The 14,955-nt window shown below is 40.8% G+C and overlaps 1 protein-coding gene across 3 annotated transcripts; it reads right to left on the reverse strand.

The window, feature by feature from the left end:
* Positions 1-202: 202 nt before the first annotated feature.
* CMPK1 (cytidine/uridine monophosphate kinase 1) lies at positions 203-14,660 on the reverse strand. Of its 3 annotated transcripts, none has more exons than XM_021529024.4 (6): positions 14,439-14,660; positions 5,657-5,803; positions 4,637-4,789; positions 3,067-3,143; positions 2,886-2,982; positions 203-2,405 (listed from the first exon to the last, which is right to left on the reverse strand). In XM_021529024.4, the coding sequence occupies exons 1-6, from the start codon at positions 14,511-14,513 to the stop codon at positions 2,364-2,366; spliced, it is 591 nt and encodes a 196-aa protein (XP_021384699.1). In that variant the 5' UTR covers positions 14,514-14,660; the 3' UTR covers positions 203-2,363. The 3 variants fall into 3 exon arrangements, with proteins under 3 accessions (XP_021384699.1, XP_021384708.1, XP_085441805.1); XM_021529033.4 differs by lacking the exon at positions 14,439-14,660 and adding an exon at positions 11,978-14,339; XM_085585679.1 differs by lacking the exon at positions 14,439-14,660 and adding an exon at positions 5,891-11,955.
* Positions 14,661-14,955: the final 295 nt, after the last annotated feature.

Consider the following 14,955-nt stretch of genomic DNA (forward strand, 5'->3'; position numbering starts at 1 on the left):
ATACACATATATGTGCATGTGGCCACGTGAAGTATTTAACTCTAATAAATACTTACTTTACACAGATGGATATATATGAAAAATATCCTTTTGATAGATAACTGTAAGGCAAGCACTCATTAAGCCACAGAACAAAGTTTATTGGATCTCCTCAAATTCTTTATACAGTTTTGCTGCTAAATGGACACAACACATTCGCATATTGCCTTTAATTTTTATTTCAATCATAAGTCCATCTTGAAAGAAGTGATAACACATTTAATGGCATCTTCAATAAATAAAATGACAAAAAAATCTAGTCCTTGCACAGACACATTACAATCCACTCCAAATTCAATACTGCCAAAACATTGTTGGGTGTTTTTCTAAAACCTGCTTCAGAGGTTGTTTTAGCACTTAAATACACCGGAAAGTATATGATGAGAGAAAATTCTGAACAGAACTTGTGAAAACCAGTAACTAAGAAGCAAGAGTTAATGAAATCTCTCTAATTGGATTAAAGAACCCAGATTGAAGTATTCTTTGAAAAACCCTGATTCTAACCTTCATATTAAAACATGCAGTTTTGCTGGATCCTATCCATGTCAGCATACTTAATACAGAGTTAACAAGAGTTAAATTCCAGGTTTTCTTATTTTATTTTTTTTAAATGAGAAATTCATGAAGTGAGAGCATTGGCCTCCCACACTCACAAAAGCAGTCATGTCCATATATTCTGCAGTAGTAAACAGCTCTTTGTGGCCAGTCCACTGCCTGAACTCCTACCAGAGTGGAAAAGCTACTGCAGTTTACCCTTGGTTCTGCACCCATTTCTTCCCCAGTCCAGGAGCCTCAGCAACCTCAGTGAGAAAAGAATTCCTGAAAATACAAATCTGACTGCAAAATGAGGACCAATACATCGGATTCTAATTAAAAACTAAGCTTAATTTAAACCTTCTTCTAAATGAAGTCGTGACTAAAGAAAAGCTGAGCGTCAAAATTTCCAAATTGCAATTCTGCGTCATTAGCATGTCACAAACCAATTAGAGTGTCAGTTAATGTAGGAACAACCACTCCAGCACTAAAATCAGTTAAAACTCTCATCTTCATGCCATCAGTGGAAGCTTAGGGCACAAAAGGAATGCATGGTTGGGCCCCCCCAGACCTATGCATACTATATAAGGGACAGGAAAGCTTAAACAAAAGACAAAATTGCACCACATCTGTGCAAACATTTCAACCAGGTTGTTTCAACCAGTTTCCTGCTCACCTCAGCTCCTCCTGCTGACTGCATTTGGCTTATTCAAGAGAATATGGGGAAGCAGGACTCTGTTTCAGGGAATGAAACTTTTTTCTGCAATTATCTTCCCCTCAGCTGACCCCACTGCAACAAAAGTGCAATAACTTACAAACTTCTCAAACAAACAACTATTAAAATTACACATTTTAAGGGAAACATATTCACTAGTTTAACCTTAAAAATATTTCCCCAGGTAACAAACCTTAAAGCATTTGGTAACACAGTATTTCAATAATAATAGAGAGAATCCATTCCACTTGTTACAAAAGACAGAACTGTCAGAAGATTTTGCTTACTGTACACTTTTTAAGAACTTTGCCATCTTGTGAAGACTATGCTGCAGTTCTATCATTTAAGATAAATGAGTATTGAAATCTAAACTGACTTTCTTAATCTTTTGCAAATGAAAACAAGGAAAAATCCAGGGCCATGTCATCCAAGAACTTGCAAGACAGTTTACATCCAGAGTCATAAGGAAGCACCACTTTCCAAAAAGTACTTTGTATGTCTGTTCCTGAAAAGCATATTTAATAGTTTTTTGACAACTGCTAAAACAGATTCTCATACTAACTGTAGCTTGACTTAGAGAATTCAGGTCTGGAGATATATAAGGGAATTTTGGGCAAAATTATACTTAAAAAAAAAAAAAAAAACCTGCTAAATTTGGTCCAAGCATCCATGAAAACCTAAGGTATATGGGTCCTTCATTGATTAATGCTGTTCAGTTGATCTTTAAGAAGAAAGTAGGAGTACAGCAATAAGGAAGAAGAAGGACTGCCCATGATAGGCACAGAACTGTGACAGAATAAACAGTTTCTTTAGAAAGATGTACTAACTGTGATTCTGCCATGTGAGCAACTGAACTTGCAGTAATGGAGAACCCTGAAACTTTATACTATAGACATAAGAAATTATTTCCTATTTAAAAAACAGATCCATTTCTGATCAACTGTTTTACCAATCATCATTAGATATGTGAAAAAAAATAAAAAAATCTTTTAAAATAATTACAAAGAGTGGACTGCAGTAGCAGCTATTCAAGCAAGATTCAAGCACAAGTTTAAATGGAGTTTCAAGCTGGGAATTAGCCTTCTTTGTCGAAAATTTGTACAACTTTTTCAAAAACCTAAAACGATAAAGAAGAATTTTATGAAGCATTCATCAAACAGTTACTCCAAGTTAAACCAACATAAACAGTATTTGACACTACTTTCAAAAAAATACAGGGTTTTTTTAAAACATTCACAGTAATTCTGTAACAGTGATACTGGCATCAGTTTTGGAAAGCGGGCAGAAGAGCAACACTACTTGAGAAGAGCAAAAGCTCATGAAAATGAAGAAGGCAAGACCCTGTTAAACACAGAAACACTGGAAATGTGTTTAGTTCAGCTCACACTCAAGCAGAACAGATCAATTTCCTCAAGTTATTCACATTTTATTGGGTCCTTCAAGAGTCCAAACAAGAGTTCCACAACATCCCTGAGTAATAACATAACTGCTTCATTAGCAGGCTAATCACACACACACACATACATACACATCTCAGAAGAAATGTCAAAAATATGCACCCTGCCATCCCCATGTTTTTTTTGGCATATATACTTACTTCATCAACAGATTTAGAGGCATCCACTTTTCTGACTTTTCCCATTCTTTCATACAAATCTATTATCGGCTTAGTAGACTGCAGATATGTATTAATTCTAAGAGAAAGCACAAGGAGAAAAAGAACACATTACATAGAAAAATATAAAGAGAAGGGAACTGAAAAGTTTTGAAGCCAGTACCTCTTCTCCAGGCTCTCCCGGTTATCATCACTCCTACCACTGCTCTTGCCTCTTTCAAGACAGCGGCCAATACATATCTACAAAAAAACATCAAAAGGATGACTGCAGCCAGGAACACCAGCTGCCATCCTGAGAGCAGGAACAGACAAAAATCCTGTAAATCTAAATTGGCCTGGCACACAAAACACAGTCCAGATTTGGTGGGGTAACCACAAGTCACACAGGAAGTTAGTGTCTTCTAGAGAAGGATGATGGTTTACAGTCCAGTTCTTGAGAACAGGATTGAGGTCAGAGGAAGTAAAAGCAACACCAAACTCTGTGATTTGACTGATCCTCAACCTGAGACATAAAAAAAGAAAACTACCTGATTTTCAGGTTTTCTTGAAAAGCAGCATGTCAAATGGGACTATTAGTATATGTCTGCACTAAAGGAAAGTCACTGTCTGTTCTCTCAAGAATTTTGTAAGGCAAACTGACAATACTAAGTTACTGTCACTTAAAATGTTCTTATCTGACATTGCTATAATGAAGACTTCAAAATCTAAGTAAAAAATGAAGTACTAACCATAGCTAGAAGTGTCCCAATGAACTAAGTTTTTTAAACCTTTAGCTAAATAAGCAAAGCTGACACATGTACACTCTGTGCATACTCTTATCCTACTCATGCAAGAGGAAAAGAGTTAAAAAATATTTTCCTACTCAGTACAATCATGGTAAAGATCATTTAGGCATTGCGTATCTTTAGATCTAGTAAAAAATCAAAATCACAAAAATTAAGCCCCACAAAGTGAAAAAATTAATTTAGTCTTATTTAAGGTTTTAACAGAAAAATTGTAATCCCTCATGTGCTCTTTAAGATTACAAAATGATAGCAAATAAGTAAAAAAAAAAAAAAAAAAAAAAAAAGAGACCAAAATCTCAGGAAGTTGGGGAAAGGGGCAACAGGAAAAAAAAAGTCAGCTTAAGGTGCTGGGATACTCATAACAGTTTTTATGTTCAAGGGCACTGACAAATTAAAAAGACAGCATATCATGGCATGTGTTAAATGAATGTAATACATCACTGTCAAAATGCCCTTGTAATTTAATGACTTGCTGAATAAAATGTTGATTACTGACTATCCTCATAGTTATGAGCACAGCTCATAACTATGAAAATAAAGATTGCTGCACTTCAGAATTAAAACAGACATTGCACCAAGTCATTTTGGACTAAACAACAAATTACTAAGAGTAAACAGAATAATATTTTCTGAAAAGTAACAAATAATTCTGTAAAATGTATTTAAAGTTTTGATAAATTTTCTTTAAGAATGCAATTGCCTGGAGTACTTCCTCAATATGATTTATTCACATATGATTACACCAAGTGTTATTAGCTGTCTATTCCAATAAACAGGCAACCTTTCATGTGCTAAAATAAGTTGCCAAAAAACCCTTCAAACACCCAGGCCAAGTTTTCCTTCTACTCTTACATTAGCCCATTCTCCCTGTCAGAGCTTAATTGTTCTTCTTGAATGATTCCCACAATATTGCAAGAAAGGAAGTGACAGAATTACACACTTCATTACCTCATTGTCACAATCAAAAAAGAGAACAAAGGAAACATCCGCTTTTCCATCCATAGTCTTAGTCCAGCCTTGAAGATTATCTTCATTCCTGGGAAATCCATCAATCAAAAACTTGTTCTTCTGGGAATTGGCAGCCATTGTTTGATCCATAGCCTGATAAAAGATAATTCAATTCACAATCTCCTGCACATATTTATCTACTTATTAATTTACCCCCAAGATGTTGACATGGTAAGTTGAGAAGCATTTATTTTAGGATTATTGCAGATTTACAAAATGTGCTTTTGTTTCACTTTCAATGCATGCTGGTTAATTCACTGATGCGCCAACACAGCTACTGTTCAAACTGAATTAATTATTTCACAAAGCTTAAAAATCTCGTAACAAACAAATCTCATAATAAATCCCAGCTTTAAAGCTTATTTTCTACAAGATACCGGGAAGTGTCTTTACACAATAAGACATCAGAACATCCCTGATCTGAAGTTAATTTGGAAGGAAAAACTCCAGATAAATTTAGTGCCATGAACAGCAGCCTTTTTTTGACTTAAAAGAGATACTCTCATTGTTTTCATGGACATCCAACAGAGGCTGAAACTTTTCCTTTCACAAGAACATCAGTAGGTGGTCATCTCCTTCACCTGACTATCTATTTTGACAAAACTTACAAATCTTAGTGCCTTTAAGGCCTCCAACATCCAAATCAGATATGACTGAACGGACCAAGAGGTCCAAAAGCTAGTGCAGGAAAATAAGAAATATAGTTTCACTGCTTTTCCTAGAGCTACTAAAAAATACAAGAAAATAAACATAACCAGTTTTCACAGATCCCCAGGTATGAGAGGCCATCAGCTCTCCAGCAGTCACAAAGAAACACAAGTGAGTGCTGAGAGAAGCAGCTCCGTGTCTGCCCATTCATACTGCTCACACTGGAGGAAATGCAGTTCTGTCAGAAGACAGCCACTGCTTTGTTGCTTACTCTGCAGGAGTGACCCAGCAAGGAAATAGCCCTTCCCTTACCCTCTTCAGCAAGCTGATTGTTATTTCAACTGGCACGATCTCCCCCTCCTTAATGTAGTTCTCAATGAGTTCTCCATACTGGGAGCCCGGCCTTTTCCGCTCGTCCCGGAGAAGGTCACCGGCAGAAAGGTGTGTGTAGCCGTACTTCTGCAACAGGAAAAACAAACACAGGCTCCCTTCAGTCAGAGCATTTGTGCAAACCTAACATCAGCCAGCAGTGTCAGCCCTGTTTACCCTTGCATTGCAACAGGAAAACCCAGGGAACAGCATCTTGCCAGCGGTGGATCTGCTCCATCTTCAGTGTGCAATCTGACAATAAAGCACACTCTGCACGTAACACACACAGTAAGAACCAGAGTCATTAAGGATGGAAAAGACCTCCAAAATCATCAAGTCCAGCCTTTGACCAAACATCATAGTGACAACTAAACCAAAGCTTTAAGTTCCACATGCAGTCATTTCTTGAACTCTTCCACGAATGGTGACTCCAGCACCTCCCTGGGCAGCCTTTTCCAGTGTCTGACAACCACATCAGTGAGGAAATTCTTCCAGATGTCCAACCTGACCCTCCCCTGCTGCACCTTGAGGCCATTTCCTCTTGTCCTGTTGCTGGCTGCCTGGGAGAAGAAGCCGACTCTTATCTTAGTACAAACTCCTTTCAGGGAGTTGTGAATGACAAGGTTTCCCTTAAGTCTCCTTTTCTTCAGGCTAAAACCCCCCAGCTTCCTCAGCTGCTGCTCACAGGATTCACTCTCCAGACCCTTCACCAGCTCCATTACCCTTCTCTGAACACACTCCAGCATCTCAATGTCTTTTTGAGGTGAGGGGCCCAGAACTGGACATCCTTGGGGAAAATGCTCAACAGGGCTTTGGTCAGGTATTTCTGTACCATTTTCAAAAGCAGTTTTGTTATGTTTGGAAACAAGATAAGACAATAATTTTGTTTAATTACCTACTTAAAGAAAATACATAGGGTGATTGCAGGTCCTTTGGAGCTGGAAGAATGTCCCAAACACAGGCTAAGTCAGAAATCCCTATGTTCATGTTGTGGTTTCTGGCACCAGCTTCCTCCCCTACCTTGGTGAAATCACCTGTAACACAGCAGCTACACAAACAGTCCTCCAGCCCCTGCTACCTCCTTCCCTGGGATGACCATGGAGAGCAGCCCTTGTGGAAAAGCAGTGACTTCTCCTAAGGATGACGTGGTAGATTAAGGTAAACAGCTACACTGGTTCCACCGTCTGTCACACCACATAGAGTAAACAGAGAGATCAGATTCAGATCTATCAAGATGATAGCAGTGTGCAGGAAAACAGCACACACCATTGCTCTTTCACCTCAAACTACAGCTAAAATAGTCACTTATGAAAACTACTGATGGAAGTATTTAATAGACATGAACTTCTCAGGCATTTATCATTGTAAATAGATACCTAGTTCAAGCACACAAATGCATTCCTATCAAAGAGAAATGCACTGTTACAAATAATTTTCTCAGCTCATTTAACACTGCAAGAAAACTAACAAAGTGCACTATGCTCCTTGACCAAATATAAGTCCATCAAAACAGGCAATAAAGACATCTCCTTGGCATTACCTAAGCTAGCTATACATCCAAAACACAGCACGCACATAACATTCTCATCTGAAAGTTTTTACACAAAACAAAAGCAGCAGCAAAAAACTTCAGGGTTATCAGTTTGGCTGCAGCAACATCCAAAGCAAATTTCAAACAAGGTGTCTGAGAGGCATAATAATGTGACTACACACTTGCTGAGGCTGTGAACTTTGGATTTAAAAACTTGGCTACTGAACTAAGTACAACAGAAATATTACACAACCCACTAAGTGACTTTAAAACATTTCAGTTGCTTTCCAATTTCACCCACAAAAGCATGGAAAGTTAGTTCTGCCATAGTCATAATTTAAGAAGGGATATAATTACTTAAATCTCCAAAACTGTACACATTTGGCAAGAAACAGGAGCAAGATTTTGCTGTAAATAAGTGTGAAGGAAAAGCTTCGCAGACATCCTCTGTAAGCTCACTGTACTCTTGCTTTAATGTACATTGCATTTGGATATGCCTAACTAATTGCAAATCTAAATATTTATAACCTACAGAAGCCATAAACCAGAATAAATTGTTCCTTATAAGCAAGAAACATTACTCTGCTGAATGCTAAATTAACATGTAGCTCTTCTTGCTAAAGTTATAGAATGATGATTTTTTTTAACATCAGGTTTCTACAAAGAAGAAAACAGGAGGAAAATATAATCCCTTAGGTTTTAGAGGATTACCAAACCATTTAATTTTCCTTGGCATTCCCCTTTACATGCATGAAAACAAAATGGAGTCAGAAAATTTTTGGAATTCTCCGTCTTTTGCAAGGGCAAACTAAAGTAGTTTTTAACAGCTGAACTGGAAAGCAAAAGACAGAAGTGTTTTAAAGTGCTTTTGTACAAATAGACTTGTTTGAGATAATAATAAATTATATTCAAGACTAACTCTCAGAATGGCTTAACCAGGCAATAAGAAAAACAAACCTCTCCTTCAGGGGCAAAACATCTTTTTGTGAACTGTACTGAGCCAAGAGCCAAAGAAAACACGTGGGTTTAAACAATGCAAACAAGGGGGGAGAACGGCTTGGCTGCTGCTCCACACACAGAAGGCTTCAGAGATGTGGAGCTCGTGCTACCCTTGCCAGTTTTAATCAAGACGTTCAGGGCACAAAGTTTTCTTTCATTTTAGGTCATAGAAACCTTCAGCAGGCATCCTGAGCCGCAGCAAATCATCGCAGCGCCGAGGGCTCGCAGAAGAGACTGTGACAGAACCACACAAAACACGGGTCAAAACGCTCTCAGGCCTGGACAAGGTCTGCCCTGGGCAGCAGGACTTCCCAGCAGGGCCAAGCACATCCTGATGCAATCCCCACAATGTGACTCATTGCCACTCCTGCATCCTCCTCTGCAATCAAAAAGGGAGCAGGACTCTTACCAAATAATGAAAAAGGTGGCCAAATAATGAAAAAGCAGTTTCCCTAGCTCTTACTAGGCACAAAATGTCACACTGAAAGGACAACTCGAAAAAAAAATAGGTCAAAAAATAATTTCCAAATACGTGGATGCCAAGCACCTAAAATCTGGAGAGATTTTGATATTACAGAGAAGAAAAAAGAAAATGTAGAATTAACTATTCTAAAATGCATTTCAGAGATAATGTTTTCTGCTATGCTGCCAGACTGGTGTGATCTAGAAGAAAAAAAGATTAAATCGGTAAGTTACTATTACACAAGTTCTCATTACTACACAAGTAGTGCAAACCCTTGGTGCTGTGATGATTTGCTCTAATTCAGGACACTTGCCAAGGGTTTCTCTCAGCTAAAATAAAAGAAAATTTTGTGCCCCAAACACCTTGATTAAAACTGGCAAGAGTAGAATGAGCACCACATCTATTTATTAGACAAGTTCTCACTATTTCTAAAACCATTTTTTGAAGTATGGGTCTCCAAATATAACTTACAAAAATCAACTGTGAAAGAAAAAGTGCTGTCTTCAACACCACTCAAGATCATTCTCCTCTTTTGCTTTAAAAGAATAAAACATAAAAATATTTTTTTTAAAATCCCAGTGAAATGAAAAGGCAAACTCAAATTTCCATCAATCCCATCACAGCAGTAGTGGATAGAGCAGATCAGATTACCACTTGCTGTTTGATCAGCCTGGCCAGTCACAGCAGGACAAACTGCGACACACGAGCTGTGAGCTCCACATCTCCAAATTCCAACCCGAGACTGCAGCTTCCCCAAGATGCCCTTCCAGCTTCCTTCTGTCAGCTGGGATTTGCAACTTTCACTCTGCAGACAGAACACGCTTTGTTTTCAGCAAATACAATAAACAGATGCATAAAAATGGAAATCCATGAGTCACATCAGGCTGGAAGCAGGTGGAGTCTGCCCCAGCAATCTCGGGCAGCCAGGGAGGATCAGAGGTGCCAGGAGGGATCAGAGGTGTGCAGCAGCTGACGCTGGGACTCCTTCCACACCCCCTTCCGTGGGGCACGGGTTTATTTCTGATTGAGCCCTGGTGGTCCTGCAACAAATCTTCCCACTAAACACACAGCTTGAGACTTCCTTAAGAGAGCAGAAGCCAAGAAGCAAGAGAAACACAAATTACTGCTTTGACCTTGACTCCTATCTTGGCTTATCATTGTTAGTTTGAAAATGAAAGTCACAGGGCTTAAGATTTAAACAAATAAAATACAAACTTTTATTGCCCTAGTTCTGACCTGTCATATCTTGGGCAATCTTAATAAATAACCAAAATTTGCTACATACACCATTCAAGAACTAGTTAAAATAAAAACAGAACTGTGAAAAGCAGTTCTTCTTGTGCAGCCTTTGGGGTTTCTTTAACCTAGAAAGCTCTTGTCAGTCCTACTAGCATGTGGAATTAAATCTTTGGGGTACAGACTATAATGCAGCAGTAGACCTTCTGTCAGCTTATTCCAGTTTTTAAAAATGAAGAAATTTTCTTAGTTTGAAATATGTTCTTGTCTCTGGAACACAAAAACAAACAAAACCCCACATTAACAAACCAAAACACACAATGGACATCCCACTGACAGTGCCTCCAAAAGAGAAGGGTGGCAAACAGAGCACCCCAGCTGCTTCAGGAGCACTGACTCAAGTCCAAAATCTAATGCCTAGTGTTCTGCAAAATTGAAATGTTCAGGGATAAACCTTCAGGAGGTAGATTTAAACACTCACCATGTTTTTTAAAATAAGTTCCAAAGTTCAGAAATACAAATTTATATTCTAAAAATCAACTATGAAAACTTAAAGCTAAGTAGAATACTAATACATGATACTCATTAAAGAAATTTCAGAAGCTGAGTTTAAAGCAAACAATTTAAACCCTGTTTTTATTTCAAGGAAGTTAACGCTGTATCACAGCAGACTTCTAGAAGACAATTAACACATGACAGCAAAACCTAAATCCTCTGCTACTTTCAGAGGACCATTTCTGATACAATGAATACTTCTTTGCATTGTTTCCTTTACCCTGGGAAATCTCCTTATCATATATCCCAAAGCAACTTAACAGCTTTTTCCATTTGGGTATTAACTTATGCCTTTATAAAAATGAGAAGGCTGAGCATCCCACTTTGCGGAATTAATTTTAGATTTAACCATAAACACACAGGATAGGGCTATGGTGGAGGTGAATTATATTTTAGGTACACAGAGAGCAATGCCTTGCATAGCCCAAATCTCTACAGATCACCTCGCCAAAACAAACAGACAAAAAAGTACAACTCAAATCTTGCTTGGAATAAAGACAAATTATTTAGTTACTATTCTACCCATCAACCAAAGAGCTTTGCATCTCAAGCAGAGGTTAGAAGGATTTAAAATTTAAGCACAAGAAAGCATATTTTGTGCAGATTTGCTGAATGCATTTTTTTTCTTGACTTTACCGTAATGATTTTTTTACGCAAAGTTCAGAAGTCAGCAATAAAGCACATTTCATTATCTCACAGTCACAGAAGATACACTGTGGAATGCATGAAGGTTATTGCAAGAACCTGCATTCAAATGACATCATTCAACTATAGCTCAAATATTCTGCCTCACACGACACCACGCAACAGCCCCAGATGATGGCAGGCTGCACCTAACAAAGCTGTGGAAGGTTTCAGGAGTTAATCTGCAGAGCTGGAAGGGAGAGGATAAGAACTTAAGAGGGAATTCTGCTTCATCCCTCTCTAAATAGGAGGAACTGCTCCAGAACAGCAGCAATTCTGCTGTATTTGCATTTCCCTGACAATTCTGTGTCTGTGGAACATGCAGGAGTTAAGTCTTCCCTCCATATCGGAGAAAACCAGCCTGGTTCAGCTGTCTCATCTAACCTTATCTGTGGAGATAAAGAATCCTAATCACTTACCCACTGTTCCCTTTCTTACATTGTGTCAATACCCATTTCCACTTGTTATTAGGTCTTCTTCCTTCAAATAATTTCTCCCTTTGTGTCCAAATTTGGCACGAATACATGCCTTCTCCACATTCAGCGACTCCAGCACACACATATTGAGCAGTTAAGATTTACAGTAGTATTTAACAAATACATATTTCACCTACAACATGGGATACCCATCTCCATTTTTTGGGAATGTAAAGCACAGTCTGCAAAAAAATTACAAAACGTCTTTAAGAAATTGTTCCCAGGTACTTAGTACATAATATCCCTTTTACTCTACAAAACACAGACACCCTTGGTTTTTAATAAAAATGGTTTGATGCTAAATTCATACAAGAGCTCACCTCAGCCAAATGAGACTTCTTCCACATGTGATGTGCTCTGTCCCAAATCTCCAGTATGAATAGCAACCAAAACGTATTTATAGCTCATACTGACTTTTTGTTCAGCACAACCTTCAGCTCTACAGCAAGATACTGGGTCAGATTAATTCCAAATGTAAACTAATATTATTCCGTCCATTTACAACAAGGATGAATGAGGTTTATTATTACTCAGCTACAGCCCCCTTTTCTCTGTGGCAAACTGCCAACAGGGTTTAAAACACAAATAAAAATACACTTTAAACCTAAAGGCAGCATTGACTGCACACAGGCTGCTCACTCGCCTGCAGCAGGGCTCTCTGGGGGCTGCCAGGGGCCACGGGGAGGATTTGTGCTTAGACAAGCTGTGCTGCTGCTCTCCAGTACCTCTGCTGTGTTTCACCCACACTTCCCTGTTCATGTGCCCTTTTTCTGAAGTTTTCCAGCACACTTGCATCAGTCCAACTGTTCTTTAAACTACCTCAGACCCTCCCTGCCTCCCAATGTAGCCAGTGACTCTCGTGGAGGTGTCTGAGCCAGCAGGAAGGCTGTTCTTTGCATTCAACAGGTCTGAGTGCTTTCTACTGTCAGCTCACTGATTCCAATAAACTTCTTTCCACGTAGTGAACAGGATTAGCAGAATTAAAGCAAAGTTGCATTTATTCAAATTTGGATTTCTTTTTCCAGGCTTAGAGAAGAAAATAAATACTACACAACTGACATTTTTCTTTTTGCGTTTCTAGCTGGAAATATGATTTGAGTAGCAATGGCTCATTTGAACTCCTCCTTATAAAGTGGTCTTTATCCAATTATATCAGCCTATCCAGCTATAGGCATTTATCCTCCTAAACACAGGCCAGCAGCCACACAAGGTACTTCAGCCCTGAGGCTACACTAATGGTTTGCTGAAAGCCATTAATGACAGCCTACAAGGTTCCCCTATAGTTTAAGCCCATTTGTTTGCTATGTGCCAAGGGCTGAATTTGACCTTACAAAAAAGGCTTTATGAGCACTGTGAACCTTCCATCCCACAATTTAATTTAATGAATATGCTGGTTTGAATGCTAGTCTGTAATTTGAGGTTTAAATCCTTCAGAACAAAAGTCATAACGGTATTTTTCAGTCTGGACCAAATTCACTTAACTTAGTTATACAACACGGAGGTCTGGGATGTAGCAGCAGCGTGGATAAACTATAACAGCACTCCCAGGTAACCACCAGAACAGAGGACACACACAATGAGTCTGTTCCAGGAATTTTGGGGTTCTTTCCCACCAACAGATTCAGGAACAGGGGTATCACCACAGCTCTTAGCCAAATCTTTCCGTGAAGGTATGCATAAATTTTGATCCTATATAGCTTTTAATTAGAAAAGTACATACAACTGCTCAGTAAAAAAAAAAAAAATAAATAAAATAGCTGTTTCAAATCCAACACACACACATGCTTGGAAGCATTCATCCCTAACTATTTCTGTAATTATCCACTTGGATACACTGTAATTATCCCTGCGGTTTTTGGTGTTTAAAAGGACAGTACTACACCATGTATCATCCACTGCTCTTTCTTGCGTATTTGTTGTCTCAAAAAGCTGGAAAAAATGTATTTGGAAAACTGAAAATTTGATAATATAACTGAAAGTTTAGTCAAATTATACTGTCAGTCTTAGGCTCTTTAAAAAGAAGGATGAACGATCTATGAGATCAGGATATCCTTTGACCTCTATCATATTGTGTCACAGGAAAAAAAAAATTGTTCTATTTTTAACATATTACTTCCACAACTTACTGAGATGGCACTGGGTATAAAAGCCAACACCCTGCAATGTCTGCTGTACCAGCTGTAACATTTATGGGACAGGCCCCGGGAGACACGGACCTTGATCCATGCGAAGTGCACGTATCCTCAATGGCTATCAGACACATCAGCTCCTCTCCCAGCCCGCAGCTCCGGCTGCCCGAGCATCCGGGTGGCAGCCACCGACGTGGCCGTGCAGACGTGTAGGGAGCCACCCACTCGGGATGGGCTGCGGGACCGGCCCGGCAAGGCAGCACCCAGGGTGGACGCCGGCGCAGGCAGACCCACCAGCAGAGTGATCCCAGAGGGAAAAAGGGAAAGGGAAAAGGGGAAAGGGAAAAGGGGAAAGGGAAAAGGCTAGGAGGCCTGACAGGGGCTGGAACGGGAACAGAAGGGCTGCCCCACCACTTCACCCACTAAAGGGGAGATGTGGGACAGTTGCTTTTATTTATGGCCTCGAAGGAGCGAGGAATGGATGGACACTCGACAAGGCAGATGGGGGTCCCGCCACGCGGCAGAGCGGGACACGACCCCCAGCGACCACCCCAAAGAGGGTGACGGACCCACAGGGGGATCCGACACCTCCCAGGGCCCCACGCAGCCGGGGCGCCGCGGGTCGCCGGGCCGCGCAGCCCCTCCACCTCACCTCCACGATCCGGGCGCACTGCGTCCCCTTGCCCGCCCCGGGCCCGCCGAGGACGAAGACGACGACGGGCTTCATGAGGAGAAGGAGGCGGCGGCGTTGCAGCAGCAGGACAGCGGCGGCGGGGCGGCGGCCGTGGGGCGGCCGAAGCGCGGGCGGGGAGCGCTGGGGCCGAGGCCGGGACCGTGACCGGGGCTGTGACTGTGGCACCGCCGCCGCCGCGCTGTCCCCGCGGAGGGAAAGTGCTTCCGGGTCCCGGGCGGGGCGGGGCGGGCACGTGGGCGCGGGGCTGGCGGCGGCGGCTCTGCGGGGACTCACAGTACCGGACCCTGGCTGGGAAAGGCCGAGGCCGGCGCGGTGTTTCAGCGGGACGGGGCGTGTCGGTTCCGTGTTCGCCCCGGCAGGGCCCTTTCCGCCATGGCCCGGCCCGGCGGCGGCGCCCCCGCTGCCATGGCAACGCCGCCGCATCGCCGCACTGCGCCTGCGCGCTCCCCGCCCCCTGGCATTTTTAAACCCCCTG

This window comes from Lonchura striata, chromosome 8 (genome assembly GCF_050655825.1).
Source record: "Lonchura striata isolate lonStrDom1 chromosome 8, ASM5065582v1, whole genome shotgun sequence".
Taxonomy (NCBI): Eukaryota; Metazoa; Chordata; class Aves; order Passeriformes; family Estrildidae; genus Lonchura; species Lonchura striata.